The sequence below is a fragment of the Phaethon lepturus genome, unplaced genomic scaffold (genome assembly GCF_000687285.1).
Source record: "Phaethon lepturus isolate BGI_N335 unplaced genomic scaffold, ASM68728v1 scaffold4732, whole genome shotgun sequence".
NCBI lineage: Eukaryota > Metazoa > Chordata > Aves > Phaethontiformes > Phaethontidae > Phaethon > Phaethon lepturus.
The window spans coordinates 105,687-123,031 of record NW_010521108.1 but is presented as its reverse complement, the minus strand read 5'-3'; the positions used below and the strand labels follow the sequence as shown (position 1 = coordinate 123,031).

The window sequence follows — 17,345 nt, the reverse complement described above, 5'->3', positions numbered from 1 at the left end:
GAAGCATATTATTATGCAGTGAATTACCAATTTTTGTGGGAATTGGCTTATGAAGTGCCCCTGTGGGCTTTTATTGCCTTTTTAGCAATTTGTTAACATTTTCACCTTCAGTGCCTTTTCATCACACTCCAGAAAAATAAGTAAATCAGTTTCTGTCTAAATATTGTATTTGTTTATGCCCAATCGCTACTTGAGAGTATGACAAATTCTCCCTACCATAATATCATTGGTTACTAGCCTTGAACAGAACACAGAGAGAAATACGTATTCGTACCCTCATGGTTCTTACTTTCTACAGACCTGAGGAATCTTTATTTTTTTTATTCTAGTAGGAGTTTTTCTACAATCTATTGCAGGCAGCTAGGTGACGAAAAATTTGCTCAGTGAAAGGTAGTTCTTACAAATGTCTTTGAGAACAATTATCTTATTGCTATCAGATTCACTGCACATCTACTGCTTAAGTCATTATTAAGAAAAATCTGTCTCATATTGCATCCCATTAGAGTGGAATTTCTGAAATGAATGGTGATTTTTCATTCAAGTGTCGCATGAATGGGTTATTAGATTATACAGTGCAACTTAAGAATGTTTGCTATAGTATCACAAACCAAGCAAACGCTTACTTCCATTTTAGAAATGAGCTGCTGCCAATGATGGGCAAACTTGACCAGGAGGGCACAACTTACACAATACCATTCCTTTATATTTTCTCTTTTAAGTTAAGATCTAAATTATAACACATTAGGAATGAGCACAAAAGTAATTCATGAATAACTGAGGTTTTTTTTCTCCAGGCTATTATACCTTGGAACAGGTATTTCAAAAATGTCTCTCAGGATATTACTTTTAGCTACTTATAAGTGAAAAAGGCATCCTCAGTTCCTAATATTAACCTATGAGAACATCGGAAAATACTTCACCTGATTCACACAGTCATTTTGTATCCATGCATATTACTTCTTCATTTTATATAAACCAAAGAACAGAGAAAACAGGTGCCCATATGAGTCACTCCGTGACAATTTTAACTGGGTGCTATTAGATGGGCTTATCCACAGTAACCATGGATTTGGGTTAGAAAGCATAGGAACATCACTGTAGGTATTCTAAATTTAGATTAGGACCTATGGATTGCTTTCTTAAGTTTTGAAAAACTTGCAGTATTTAATGCAAATGTGAGACAACACAAGAGATATGTATGCAGTTTGGAGACCTGTGTCTATTTTCCTGGAAGGAAAGCTGGCACCATGTTTTCCAATACAGATATATCCATTTTGGACTTTCTAGAAGACAGATAGAGTAGCAGCACAATACAACTCTTTCTAAAAACGTCCACTCTTGCTTTGCAAAATTATTATAATACCAAGTCAGTCTTGAACTAAACCTGCCAGTTGTATGGTGTGCAAACCTGCTCACAGCAGAGATTATGACAGAAATACCAGACCTTTCTCGTAATTAATTCTAGTTAAAGAGAGTCTCCAGTATAGTAAACCTTATATTATTAATCTTTTTTTTTGTGCTGCTACTTTTATGAAACGTTCGTTGTAGTGCAGCATGTTTTTATAAGCAACTCAATCTATCGAGTTTCATAACAAGGACATTTGCAGTTCCCATTAGTGATAATGGCACTTTATTCTATATTACTGTATCATGAATCAATGAATAAAATACTGATAAGATTTCTGCAAACTCTAAAATCTGTAAACTGTAATCTGCGTGTATGGGGCACTTTAGCTGCTTTTATCTATTGCAGTTCCAGTAAGAGCATCTTTTTTACAGTATTGATTACACCGTGGGTTTTTTTTAACATCTCCTTGGGAGTAATGGCCTAATATGCTTTCCACAGGTTTGCAGTAATAGACATTGTAACTGCAACTACAACGAAAACTGTATAAAGAGTCGTTCCATCTCAGTTGTGCAAATTACAATTGCAGTAACACCTTTAAGAAGACATCCAGTAAGCAACAGCACTGAGGAAAAAAAGAAAGAAATCTGTTCACGTGCTGTTTGTGTAATCCAGAAGGGATTTTTTTTAAAAAGACTACCATGTGGAAAGCATTAATATATGCAAATGTGTTTGGTGTGTGATGAAATCCGCCACTGACCTGGTGACACTGTAACTAGCAAATAATCTAATTGCAGACAATTGTTCTTTTGCAGAAAAATGTATAAAGAGACATAATTGGAAAGACTATAATCCAAGGTACTTTCCTCACAGGCCTGTGAGCAAACAGCAATACTTCAGAATCATGTTTGATTTCTTGCTCATTTTCCCCACAATTGCTAAGGAAAGCTGAGAACATTTTCTTAAGGCAGCAAACAAAAAGAAACTGCAATACAATTATTATGTTTTGGTATGTTTGTAGTATCATAGTATTTTGTCAATAAAGTCATAATAAGGACTTATTAAACAGAAACATCTACATGACACTAAATACATAATGCCATTAAACAAACTGGAACAGAATCCCATTCACTACAAAATCCTTTTCCCTTTTTGACCTTGAGGTAAAAATATCACATATCATGTTTTGATATGTATTAGTTGTGAAAAAAGGAAAAAAGGGCAATCTAACAACCTTCATAAAAGATGAACATTTTAAATATTCAGGTAATCAATTTGATACTTTGTTCAGTCTAATTTTCCCTTATTTGGGTACAAAAGCTGAGAGCAAATTTTTTTTCTACAGCAGTTTTCTAGCCCTTTTTTTGTGTAATAACATACAGTTAAACTGCTTGAAGGAGTCTAATGAGTTGGTTTTAAAAAATATTTCAAATCCTTATAAACAAGAACTGCAAGAAGTAAATTTGTCTGTAAAAATGAACAAATTGACTGGGTATACATAAATATATCATAGAATGGTTTGGCTTGGACGGGACCTTAAAGATCATCTACTTCCAAACCCCCTGCAATGGGTGGGTCACCTTCCACTAGACCAGGTTGCTCAAAGCCCCATCCGGCCTGGCTTTGAATGTCTGACAAAATAGATGAATATAGATCTCCATGAATATCTAACAAAAAAAGGTTGACCAGTTTCCAGGCTTTAAAGATAGTATTTCAGAGATGAATAACTACTACAAAGAGTATGTATGTGTAGCAAATTAATTATATCACAATCAGTTGGTTTGACTGTTACATATATGCTGTCGCACTACAGTTTATTAAAATGGAAATGACTGAGACTAAGTATAAGGGAATTGTGTTTGGATTAACTGCAAAATTTCCCTCCAAAACTCACATGCTATTTTCAACCATTGTGACATAATTCCATATTATTTGCAATAATTACTTACCAATCATTCTAGACACTACTGGCTGCATATTTTGTCTATTTCTTTCAGAACTGCTGTTTCAGAAAATCTGCTATTTCCAAACTTTCAGTTGTGTAATTAGGAAGTATATGCACGCCACAAACTGAGTATGGCTAGTGGAAGAAGAGCTCTTAAGGAAGTCTTATGAGAAATGATATTTATTGAGTATGAATTGGTATTCCTCCCTCTGAATCACTGTAAAAACATTACACCAGCATGATGCACCTATGTTTTGGATAAAAGTAGAAGTTAACATTTTGCATACTTGATCCCAATGCAACTTCCCTATAGTACAGGAGTTGGCTGCTATGCCATTCCCCTTTTAATGTGGATATTATGCTTATAATGGTCTAGACTTAATCCCTGTACCACTGAAATGAACTGGAAGACTCTGAATGTAACATACTGGATCAGGCTGCAAATGAAGAAAAATGTAAACTCAAAGAAAGTTCATAACCGACTTATAGAAGGAAACATTACATTCTACTAGACGTCTCATCCCAGGGTCAGAATCATTCTTTGCTAAAGGCAATGGAAGTCACTAGTTATTAACTGAAATACAGAGCAGGACACAACTAATTGTTAATTATGTATAATTTACATTTGTTTTGGTAATGTGAAATACTACTGGTCTTTCTGAAAGGGCTCTTTGTGTCAAGATAAATATAGTATTTTGTATTGCACTTACAACTGATTTACAACTGAAAAAAGTTCTCCTTTTAAGAATATATTGTGTCTTTCATAAAAGACTTCTACGTATTCAACGTTTTATCTGCATTTGCTTGGAAATTTTCATCAAAATATCTTTGAACACTTCACAAACATAATGGATTACACCTTGAAGATCTCTGTGAAGTGATTACGCTGTGCTATTCACATTTTACAAATGGGGAACTGAGGTATAGAGAGATCAGGTGAATTTACGAAGGGAACATACGTAAATTATGAAAGGTAGTGTAGATCTTTTTCAAAGATTTCTTAACCAGAGTCATATTTCCTCACTGAACAGAGACCAGGGAAGGAAGGCAGATTCTGTGAAGTCTCATTCTGAGTTGTGAGAAAAAATGGATTTACTGTTCTTTTTTATCTTCTTGCCTGCAGTGGAAGTGGGCTAATCAATCCTTGACTTAATGCAGTGCACTTTAAAAGCTGATGTGACATTGCCCTTTATGTTCAAGGAGGAGCTCTCAAAGTGAGAGGCCGTTTGCTCAGAGTGCTCTGCTTTGCTTCATGTTTCACAGCAGGTACAAGGGAGTTCAAGGCCACCTGCTTAGCATCTGAAAAGGCAGAGCTGTACCTTACTTTCTGGGAGTATGTGAAATGCTTATGGGAACTTCAAGGGCATCAAAACCAATGTTACAAACTATCTAAGAGATGCAACATGTAATATCATGTGTGAATCTGCTGCAAACAACCCTATTTTCTACTACAAAACATTAGCCATTTTTTATCTACTGTGTTACCTTGCCTAAACATTTCAAATTACTCTAGGCAAATTAACTTTGATATCTTCTTAAGATTAGCAAGTTGCTTTTTTTACTCCTTATTGAAAATTTAGCCTATTACTCTCATCAATTAATTACTACTTCACAGCCAAGTACTTCCAGAAAAGTTCCAGAAAAGTGGATGGATATATTGCCAACAGGACAATGCAGGTTGCAAGATATGCAGCTCAATTAAGCATAAACTTGCTCTATCCTGCTTGCAACTAAGACAAAGAGAAATGCCAGTACAGCAAATAATTTAATAAGATCCACCTCAGTACAGCTTTTACCCTTCAATATCACATCAGAGTGAAATTTATGTACCATGAAAGCTAACCAGGTCAATACTATTCAAAGAACAAACACTCTGAGACAAAATTCCATCTTTGGATATACATGGCTACTATTGATTAGAGAAAGAAATAAGCACTTGCTTCCAAGGACTGAAATAATCTGAATATTGCTTTGTTCTTGTTAGTAGAATTCTTGCTCTATACATGAATTGACCATGGAAAGCCTAAGGAAATGTAAGCTATGAATGGAGCAGAAGAAATGGTCCATCCTATCTGATAGGAGATCTATGATGATGATTAAAGACCTAGTTCTAAAGAATATGATGGAAGTTTCAAATACTTTGTACCAAAGTTTCAACATTTATTCAAAGTAACCACATAATCAGAATGTAATAAAAAAGGAAAAGTAATGCTGGTATAGGAATCCAATTTGCATTGATTAGGCTTTCATAAGACTCTAATATGTATAAAAATTGCAAAATAATGAGAGAATGTACATGCTTCTTGGAAAACACTGCTTTTTGGGAAATGTTATCACATAATTAAATGCTATATTATAAAACTTGAATCTGGGAGGAAAAAGAAAATAAAGGTAATGAAGGCATCCTTAACTGTATTGGGTCTGAACTGCTGAATATTCAGCTTTGCATCTTCAATACAGTTTTAATGACAGGTTACTTTCGTTTACTTATTGTTTCATTTTTAAAAAATATATCTTTCCATGAAGGCAACACTTAGACTTGATTCTCTGCTCTTTGCCTCATCACAAGACTGCGAAGTGAGTGTAAAACATTACCAAATAGGCATGGCAGCATTTTATAAGCAATTAGTAGAATGAAGTACAAAACAGGAAGAAGCTGGCAGCAAGATAAATGTGAGGCTGCGCTTTAATGATTACCTGTGTTGTATCTGGATCTGCCTGTAAAGCAGAAGCAAAGGCAAAAACACAGAGGTGTTCTCTAATTGTTACCCAGCAAATTGCACTTACAGCTTATTAAAAGATAATGTGGAAACAAGCAGTTTTAATGGATTTATCCTATTCTCCTTGGGGATGCTGGAACTAGCATCAAATTTTTAGCTTAGAACTAATGCACTTGCTCGTAAGGGGAAATTTACCTCTGTATCTATAGGAGAAAAAAAGACACGAGTGAATCTCTGTACTTGGAAAGGTCATGAAAGTAAAAGACTGAGTCTTCAACTGGGAGGCTGGAGAAGAACAGTTGTTTGCTGTATGAGGAAAGCTTTTACGAAATGTCTTAATGTAGTAAGTAAGTTTAAGAATAGGCAGGATTAAAAATAACATGCAGGTTGTTTGGTGTCTTAAATTTTCTTTTACTCAAATATTTTATTGCAGCTGATAAAGAAAAATATTTTAAGAACGCTTAAAGGTTACTTTTTTCTAAAAGGAAAGAAGTCCAAAATATGAATGGATTCACAGGGTGATTAGATCACAGAATTCATGAAGAGATGCAGCAGCTAGGTTCCACTCCTATTGTGTGAGCGCTGTGCAGCTCCATGCTGACAGAGATCAGGGGAATAAACCCCTCAAGAAATAGGACATGGAAATTCAAGCCCTAGCTTGTTGGACTACATGACTGCGTTAGGGGAATGTCCTGTAGAAGGAAAGGATGAACCTTTTCTCCAACCAACAGATGCAGAACTGCACTAAACAATGCAGGTCCTTCATGTGACTTTCTGTGGGGACAAAATCACAATTTTGCTTGATTTATTTTTTTTCCCAGCCATAAAATAAATAACCCATAATTATTAATCAACGTAGAGTTCATTTAAAGCATCATTTACAGTCTAATAACCTATTTAGCATGGTACTACTAGTATATGTTGACTAGCAAAATTGTCTTGCTCATAATAAGGCAATGTTGGAAAAGTCTATACAGAAATGTTTTACAATCAGTGACTGCCTGGGTAAGAGCTAATACCAATGTTTCAGGACAAGATTAATATTCAGTGGTTAAAAGAAGATTAAATAAGGCCAGAGCTTTCATTATTAAATATATGCGGCAATATACACTGCTATTATTGTGTGACAAGTTTAAGACTAAATAATGAAGTCAGGCATTCACTGATGCACTACATCTTTTCCAGTAACATCTGGCACCATGAATACACCTACAATCAGAAATAAAGAAGCTTTAACTTATTAAGATTACTGTAGACTTGTACTGCAGTATAAACACTCAGTAGTACTTATAGTCTGATTATGGTTCAGTATGTAAAATCGAAGAAAATGGGTTAGGGAATGACCAAATGATATAGTGGGCATGCCCCCAAGTGTGAGGTCATGCCATACTACAGATCTCTGAGGTAGTTCCAAGTAAGATGACACATCAATACAGCACAATACGATGCCATGAGGAAGTATTAACTTAGCTTCTGGGAACAGTTCTGTCTACTTTATCTGTCTTAATTAGTGGGTCTAATTAACTTCAACAAAATAGTGCCATTTGGTATGGCTGCAGTGCTTTCCAGGCAAGCCTGAGGATCTCTATGTTGCACATGATAGGTACTCAACCAGATTCACATACTTGCAAAGCTCAGCCCTCTAGTAAATACAGTATGTAACTGCTGTTATTAACATAATTCTCTGTTATGCTGACCAAAGAGCATTTCTAACTCCTCTCTTCCTCCAATCATGTCACATTCAATCTGATTGATTATCTGCCAAAGGAAACTTTATTATTAACCCCAACCTTAATCTCCTTGTCTTTGCCTTTACAGCCTCTCTGAAACCCCTATGAGACTACATGTGACTTTATTCCTCAGGTCTGGAAAAAGGAGGATGGAATATATTTGTTGAAGTGTGTGAATGCAGAATGAGATTCACTAAAATAAAAAGTTTTCATATTTTGATACCCTGATGAAACGCTGCATTTTAATGGATGCTGCCCTGTTCTCCCCTCCATAACCTCAGACCCACGCCCTAGATCTGTTTTGTAGTCTCCCTCTACGCCAAGGCTATATTGCCTCTTAAGGGAGACATTGTAAATTGTAAAGTTGGGGTGAAAATAGACTGGAAATTTGCCACCAAATGACATGAACTTTCTCTGGGCAGCGTTAGCCTTTTTGTTTTTTCTCTATGCTGTCTCTGTGCTCAGCATCAACTAAGGGACCTGCCTCTTCTCTTTCAAATCATTTTACCAGCTTCTGTCATGAAAGAAGAATCTGTCAGAGAAATAGGAAGACAATATCTGCTCATGTATTGAAGACAACAATAAACGTAAAAAGCAAACCTATGGTAAATGCATAAAATGATGTAATGACTTTCTTCCTCTTCTATTTTTATAAGGCCATACACTCCAGAGTCTTAGCTTTGCAGGATCAAGACTGTTTATAGCTGTATTTACACAGCAGCTAATTTATTTCTGGCCTGATTTTGCTCTTGACTTCTGGCCACTACCAGAATTAGATTATCATAATAACAGCAATTAGAATGGTCTCTTTCTAACAGACTGGATAGCTTTGGACATTTGATCTGACCTATTCAAAAGTTAGAGAAATAGAAAATCTGAAAAAGACATTTCTGAGGACGTAGAATAAAAAAAAGATACTTTTGTAATTACGTGTCTAATTTCAGCTCATTACCCTCTCATCATCTTTTAACCTTCACATCTTCTTACTTGGAAAGGAAAAGATTTATTACCATATGAACAAATCACTTGCACTGCTGGTGAAATTCTGTATGTGTTCTCATTTGTTTGTACCACAAACAAAGAATAATTTGAGGACCTAACAATACAAAATTATCAACATCCTATAAGGTCAGATACACTTGTCTAAACTAAATGCCAAACAACAATGTATGATCTATCACATAAATCACTATTGCTTCCTGAATAACCTGCGAAGATGACAAGAAAAAAGGGCCAAATGTAATGAAGCTCGTTCTCAGGGAGAAACATGTGATGTGTTCTCCATGCAAAATCTATACATGAAAATAGTCACAAACTCCTTAGATCAGAAAAGAATCAGAACTTGTGTGGGACTTAATTTTGTAAAGTTTGCACAAAAATTTTAATACTGTGCAAAGGCTAAACATTGTTAGTAATTTAAAATGGAAGAATATCTAGAATGAAATGATGAACTCAACACTGGACCTTAGTACAGGTTTGTTTGCAAGGCACGTCAGCTTGGCACAGTGTAGCCCTGATCTTGGCAGCTGTGCAGACTTGAACTGTGCTTCGAGATGTTCTTTTCTCTCTCACCAAAAAAGAGAGCTGTTTGCCCCAACAGCAGCCATCTGCCCTGTCACGTGCAAATACGCTGCCGTGGTACATACAGAGATGTGCAGCCGCTGTACTCTTCTCTAGCAAAAGGTCACTGCTATGGAAGTTGCTCTTCCCTCCGTCTTCTCCATGGCACAACAGCAGCCTGCTAGCTAGACTGTCCCGGGCAAGGACCAAGGGAGAAGACCAGGCAGAGGGGTGTAATGGCTGCTGGGGTCAGGCTCACAGGTCCTCTTGGCTCCTGCTGCAAAGGAGGCAGGCAGCGCTGCTGAAGGGCAGCAATTCTCCCCGGCAGCAGCTGCAGATCCGTACATACCCTGAGCAGATACGAGCGGCATTCAGCTGTACGGTCAGAGGACATGGCCTGAACAGCCATTCTGAACTGCTCTCACGAAAAAGGGATGTAAACTGGATGTTCCAGTATTGGTCTTCTGTTAGAGAATGAAGTTATGATATACCCATTTCCTGAATTTAAACTGATAGGAGTGGCTGGTTATATCTGGTAATATATAAGGTGGGAAAAGCCAGAAACAGGATCCTGGATGAGCTAATTTAATCTATTTTATCACATCAGCAATCCTTTTGCAAATTATGTTGGACTATTTCATTGCTTCTGGATTGCATGCAGAAAGGAATCAACTTCATAACACAAAAGATGCTGCTTCAGGAGACTAATACTAAATTGAATCAGGCAAAGATTGCAATCACAGCCCTGAACATTACATACGGACAGATGGTAGCCTATGTTAATAACTTGGAAGGCAAGACTGGCACAGCAGAATGTAATGCATTTTAATGAACTCCATTAAAACCACGAGGATCAAGCATGATCATATTTAGGGGCTTGCTCCTAATCTTGTAGAATTCGAAGCAAAAAAAAACGTATTGCCATTAACAACCGGAGAATCAAACTCCATTTGTAGAATATCCATGGAAAGAATTAATGATTTTAAAAACCAGCAAAGACAGAGAGAGAAACAGCATGCTGATCTGGATTTTGTGGCTTGATTTATTGAGGTTCCTGTTTAGGAATGAAACCACAGAAGGTGAAATTATGTATATTTATAATAATTCATAATTAATTTAAATTTCCTTTAGTTATTATTTATACACAGGAACTCTTTCACTACAATTCTGGGAGTGACTTAGAGTCTCTACTGACAAAAAGGGCATTTAGTCCTCAGAAAGACAGGAACCACAACAACGCAGAGATGAGACCATATGCAGGGACTGGTTTGGAAAAGACATAGAAAGTCAAGTGCCTCCTAATGAGCCCTCTATATCTCTCTCTGCAGAATTAGGATATTAAAATTAATATTTGTTTTAAAGTCCTGATCCAGCCCAACCTTCCAAGCTTCATATTGTATAATCAACTCTTCCTCAGGAGCTTCCTGTTCTATTGTTTACAACCAAGAAACAAACTACAGCTTGATCCAAAGCTGCCTTTTGCACGGTCAGTACGCTCTACTTAGCAAATAGAGTGAATTCTCTTTTGTGAATCATCTTGTTGCAGTACAGAATGTTTATAGTTCAATGGCTAGAACACTACAAGCACTGGGGTGCTCAGGGATATCCGTGTGCAGAGTATAACTATACAAAGTTATGAAAGCATGACAATATAACAGCTATTAGAAATTCTTGTTAATCTGTGCTAGCTATCTATAAGTGCAATCACAACACTGAGTTGCTGAACAGCCATCTTCTGCTACCTCTTCCTGATTTACAGCCTCTCCAGATATAAGGTTGTTCTCACTGATGTAACTATGAACACGTTCTAACGCAAAATAGCGGCTTTCATTTGGTCTTCATGCTTCTCAGCTCTTGGTAGCTTTTGACTTCATTGGTCACTCTCAAAGGATGATCTCCTGTCTGACATTAGCTTTCTCAAACTTGTACTTCTGATTCACTCTGACATGACTATAGAACATCACCTTCAAATACTAGTTTGAGTATCTCTTCTCCTACTCACATCTTAGATTTGATTTCTCATGTCTTTTGTTGTCATTCTACGTATTATAATCACTGATCCTGTAAGTCATTCCTTCCTTTCTTGCTATCTTTTTCTTCCGGTGTGCTTAGTGTGCAAATTCCACATTCAAATAATATAATTAACAAAATAAAGTAACACAACAGCAGATAAAGAAAATAATTCTTCCATTGACAGCCACTCTAGTCACTCATCTTTTCTCTCTTTTTCTTTATATCATAAAAATTTATGGTATCATTGAAGTATCACTACACTGATATTATTGCATTAGACATTCTAGAGCAAATAATAAAAATTAATCTTCAAATTTTCCTTTTTTTAATCCTTTATGCCTGTTTTTCAAATCCGACCTTGTACTTATTTTCACCCCTGGCAGACTTGCTCTATAGTTGTTAGCAGGCTTGACTGAAGACAATGTGAGTTTTGCTTACCTAAAAATCACAGTTAGCTATTTCTGCTACCGTGGAAGTAAAAAAATACTGGGTAGCACTATAAACCCTTTCTTTCTCTGAACAACAATTTTTTATAAAAGAATGAAAAAAAAAATTACTTCATTTTTAAAAAACAGTGCTCTATATTGCAATTCCTTTCACATCACATTGGGGCTGACCATGACATTATAAACTGCACTGACTGCTTCACAATTGGTTTCTGATATACTTTTAAAAAGACTTTTTCTTTTTTTTTACCTTTTTTTTTTAAAACCTTTTTTCTCTTTCTGGAGACAAACTCTGTAAAGATTGTATATGTACAAGACCAACAGAATACATTTTATTACATACCTTACAATGCAAAAAACTGATCAAGTTCAAATTTAATCCATTTAGTTTCCAATTCATCTTAGCTGTACTCTTTTATGTCAGATAGAAACTAAAATCCTCTTGCATTTGTCTCACATTTAAACCTGCAATCTGTTTAATAGGTAAAGAAATTAAGTGAAGTAGAGCTAATGCCCCCATTGTTTGTTCTGCAAAAATAAATACTACTTAGGGAGAGTCTGATGAACTTATTTTCAAGAGTCATGATTTTAATAAAGCTCTAAAAGTCTGTGTGAATACATGTATATGGGCTGGCAATACTTCTATCATTAAGACTATTTCCTTAATTCCTTCTCTTTAACATTTTAAAAAAAAGGTTCATGCAGCTATTTTTACTTAGTTTTCTGCAATAAACATATTTTAGTGAGTGGGTTTGAAACCATTAGTTGGAGATTATCTGCTATAGAGAAAAAAAAGTATATTTTACCTATGGTTAGCCACAGTACTATCTTAAAAAATATAAGGAAACTGCATTTGATTCTGTTGGAACTAGAATGAATACAATCTGCCTTTTGAATACAAAAAGGTGTAATTATCTATGTGTGTTTTCTCCATAACTTCATTCAGTAAATGTTTCTTACAAGTAAGTTATCAATTTTCACCTAGTAAAAAAATATGGAATGCCTACAATACTCTCTAGCAAGAATGTGTGTAGTTTTTGTCTCATTCTTCCAGAGATAACTTCATATAGTTGCAGGATTTTCTTCCTTCACAATGTTTGTTTCTCTTTCATTAAACTATGAAACATCTTAAACAAATATGCCACAAAACTCTTACCACCCACAGAAATCTGGTGCCAGGTGTGATTTGCAGTGGAAATCAGTCTTGGTGAACTTTCTAGTGTAACTAAAAATTTGTTCTAATTACCTTCCAGAGCATATTTCATGTCCAGGGCAAACAGAGTCCACATGATTTCAGCACTGATTTTTCCCATGTTCAGCTCTTGAGGGAACCTGCAATCACATTACATCAGTTTACCTGCTGCTAGAAACTATGCTTACAGATGCACAACAGAAAGGCAAATATTTCCACAAAATAATTCCCCTAGTATGCCCTTAGTGTATTTTGTGTTTTGTGCAGTTATATGAACCATCCAATCTTCAAATAAAAACTTCCTTTAGTCTAATGTCAGGGCCTAAGTAATCAGTTGAATGTTGCACCAATTCCCTCACACGACATTTTACGTCAAGAGACATCCATCTATCTTGCAGATAACTCCTCAATTTTAGATAAATCAGATGGCTTATGGAAAACCTGAACAATTGGCTCAGCTGTTTAGCAGCTACAGGTTTTCCTTAATTCCCTTATTACACTGGAAAATAGTGAATTTGTCTGTGAAGCTATATTTATTTATACTAGTTGACTCCATTTCGCTGTTTGAAGACTTTCACTTTGAAGTATGGATAAAAACATAAAGAATATAAAAGGTAGAAAAATGCATACTGACAGTTTAGTGACAGACACTGTGTGTTTCACATCATATTTAAAAGGAGAGCTATTTTCCTGTCCTTTAAAAAAACCGCAACAACAAAACCCCAACCAAAAGGCTGTCCTTACTGCAGGTGCGGGACTGACTTTAATACGAGCAGTTCCTGGGGCACAGAAGCAGACCAAAGCGGGACCTGCAGCTAAAGAGCAGGAAGTACTATACAGAACCTCTGAGCGGTAAAACAGTTGTTTATGCTACAGTGGTGCAGTGAGAGCCATATGAATACACTAGCAGTTCACCATGGAGACATAATGTCATCATCATATTAATGAGAAAACACACAGGGCTGTGTGGCTTTTGTCTTAAGTTTATTACACCACTTTACACTAGCACAGAATTAAATCCAAAGTATTTTGACATTATATTGAAGCACTAATCAAATTCAGAAAATATTCCGAAAATGTAAGAATTGGCCAAAGAAAGAATGTAAATGATGTGCAACTTTAAGGTGGTAGCAATATGATTTAAGTAACATATTCTTTCCAGGAACATATTTGACCCTGACCATATCTGCAAAGAAAAAGTACTTAAACAGCTCATTAGCTTTGTCACTTTAATATGAAGCAATTGCAAGCTCAGATCATGGCTATGCCTCCTTTATGCTAATGGCTGCTCAGTTACAGAAATGCATTCTGTTAACACAAACTTAATAGTTGTTAAAAGCTGAAATGTATTTCAACTGTCTCAATTTCTTTACCTCCAGCCCAGTCTGAGTTCTTTCTTAGCACCAGACTTGAACTTTGACAATGTTGCTCTGAGGAAATATTTAAAAGTTGATTTAATATTGACACTGTCTTTTGTCCATACTGCAAAGCTGGCCATAATGCAAGGCTGGGTCTGATAAAAGTGCATTTGTTCGATTAGTGGTACATATATGTGTATACATTTTACCTCCTGAAAACACATGTGCGCACAAACTCTAATTATCTTTTCACTATGTTGCTTAAATTACCTTAGTTTGACACAGTATACTCGATTCATCCCACCTGACTTCAGTTAGGTACCTAAAGTTCACGCCCAGAGATGACAATTTCTGTGTCCCTGAGAAATGTGAACATGATGCATAATCATCATATCAATTAAATCCTCCTGTCCAATGCTTAGGCTATAGATATTTGCAATTTTATCATTACATGGATACATTTTCATATACAGTCCTTCAGGATTGACTGCCTTTCCCGTACATCCCGTTTCATTTTATCTGAGACAAGTGACCCCTTAACAGGAGATTACTGTGACAAAAAATGCTCATGCAACAGAAATTCCACTGTGTTTTAGTATAAATCTGTTACTTTTCACATGTAATTAATTTGCTTCATGGCAGCTATGATACCTGTAGGCGTATTCATCAGAGATTCCAATAATAGAGTTTTAATTTGTCCAAAGTAGGTTAGTAATGTAATGTAGACAGTTAACCGAATCAACATTTCCAGTCAGGGAAATTGATTTAACATGCTAATGAACTAGTACCCAATATGCCTGTTGATCTGTGTTGCACTATTAGCCATAAAATACGCTTCTCCAAGCATTAACATGCTTGGAAATGATATCACCTAGCTTGCCAGGGTTCAGCTAGATTTTATTTCATAAAAGTTTAAGAGTTTGACTTCCAGATAATTTAACCCTGATTCGGAAAGTAAGACTACTTGCTTATTACAGTATAATTACAGAACTCGGGCTTCAGCGCGATCCCAGCCCCTTCTCCACACAATGATGCCATTGCTTTTCCACTTTTTGCATTTATGAACAATAGTCATATTGGAGCTGGTAGTAAGTGGAATCCCATAAGGAAAGTAAACTTCTAGTTTTCAACAGTGCCTTCACAAGCTTGAATGTTTGCTACTGCAGCTTCACCCAGCTCAGACAGGTATGCACAATGGAAACTGTCACAAACGTCATTTTTGCACATTAGAAATAACCATTTCACATCTGATTCATGGCTTTCTTTTATCCTGTCATTCATATGAACTGTGTTGACACACAAAAATAAGCTTTATTCCATTACTCTGCTCTGCGTTCTTTATCCTGTTCAGTGATGTACAGTAATTTGAGACAGTACAACATCTTGTATCACAAAACCAATTAAACACAAGCTGCTTATTAAAAAAATTTACTACTCATAATCATATTTCAGAAATAAATCGCTGTTATCTACCATTGTTAGAATTCCTTTTGTATACTTACTAACTATAGTGGTTGAAAACTGAATTGCACGGAGACATTAAAACTGTGTGGTGTAGACAATTTGATTTTAAATTTTTCAGGTATTATTAGTTTACAGAGGATTGGTCAGAGATTATCAGAGTGTAATAGATATAGCATTTTTGCATTAATTATTTTTTCTAAAATGGAATGTGAGATCTAAGGAATTCTAACTTTTTAACCAATTTCTGCATTTGCTAACATCAAAATTCCTGGGCTTAGACTTTCCCCTTTGGTATATATTTACATTTATCCAAGTAACATTTATACATAATTTCAGATAGCTATGCTTTTAATGAAAATTGTACAAAGTGTACAGGATTGACAGAATACATCATGCATTCAAAAGATTTGCTCTGAATGTCAATGAAAAGGAAATAAAGCTAAGACCTGTGTCAACAAGTATCACAGAATTGTGATGGAGTAAAATTTTGTCCTTAACTAGAAAGGCTGTAATATTGCAGCTACTATTTCAACCATTAGCTGGCCAGGGTAGCAATGATGACTGTGATTACATCTTTCTCTAGGCACTCAGTACTGAGCACATGGACAGCAGATTGGATGTCGTTTTGAGCTAATGCAGCTATTTTTACAGAATTTTTGAGCAATTTAAGATGGAATGGGCATCTGAAGGTCATCTAGCTTACAGCAGAGAGAACATCAAAATTATGTCAGGTTGCTCAGGGCCTGTACAGCTGAATTCTGGCTACCTCCAAACATTAAAATGACACAAGCTTTGTGGGTAGTATGTTTCAGTGTTTGACTCCTCTCACTGTGGAACATGGATTTGCTTCTGTATAGCAAACACTTTTTTTCCCTACCTGAAAATTGTGCTCATGCCTTTTACTGTGCACTTCTGGAAGTGGTTTGGCTCTGTCTTTTTCTTATAAAATCTCATTAGGAAGTTGAGGAATGCAATCAGTACTGCCTCACCTATGTTTTCTTCAGGCTATACAAACAGGTCCTTCAGCTTCTCCTACACACATCACATGTTCCATCCCCCTGGTATTCTTGGTTGTCCTCCACTGTAGTTCTCCAGTTTGACAATGTCCGTCTTGTACTGGGGAATCAAAACTGGAAACAACCATCCAAATGCAGCGTCACAGGTTCCGACCAGAAGGAAACAATCACTTCCTTCAGTCTGTGGGCTGTGGTCTTCCTAATATGTTGTTACGCAAAATACAACTCACTGCACTAGCAGCTTTACTCATGAGGGTAGTAGGATTTGGTCACTTAAGGTCCTTAAATTGCCTAAATGGTAGCTGAGCTTTTCATAGTACTGTGTTTTGATTAACATTCCTCTATTGCAAGAAATCTGTTTTAGTAACAAATGTCATGGTTTATGAGAGCTCCTTTATCAAAGCCTGAAAAGGGGCAATTAAAACCACCTCTGGAATTAAAAAAATCTTTGAGATTTTCATAGATTAAAAAAAGTTGAAATCCAAATGACCTCCTAATTTGTTATTCAAATCAAATAATCACTTATGTATTTTAAACATAAACCTAAGAGAAATCC

The 17,345-nt window shown here is 36.0% G+C and overlaps 1 protein-coding gene across 1 annotated transcript in view; it reads right to left on the bottom strand.

Moving 5' to 3' along the window:
- Nucleotides 1–17,345, bottom strand: part of UNC13C (unc-13 homolog C (C. elegans)) — a 163,971-nt gene that overhangs the window by 47,480 nt on the left and 99,146 nt on the right. The window contains 1 exon segment of the mRNA XM_010281395.1: nucleotides 13,006–13,091. Coding sequence (XP_010279697.1) covers nucleotides 13,006–13,091 — 86 coding nt within the window.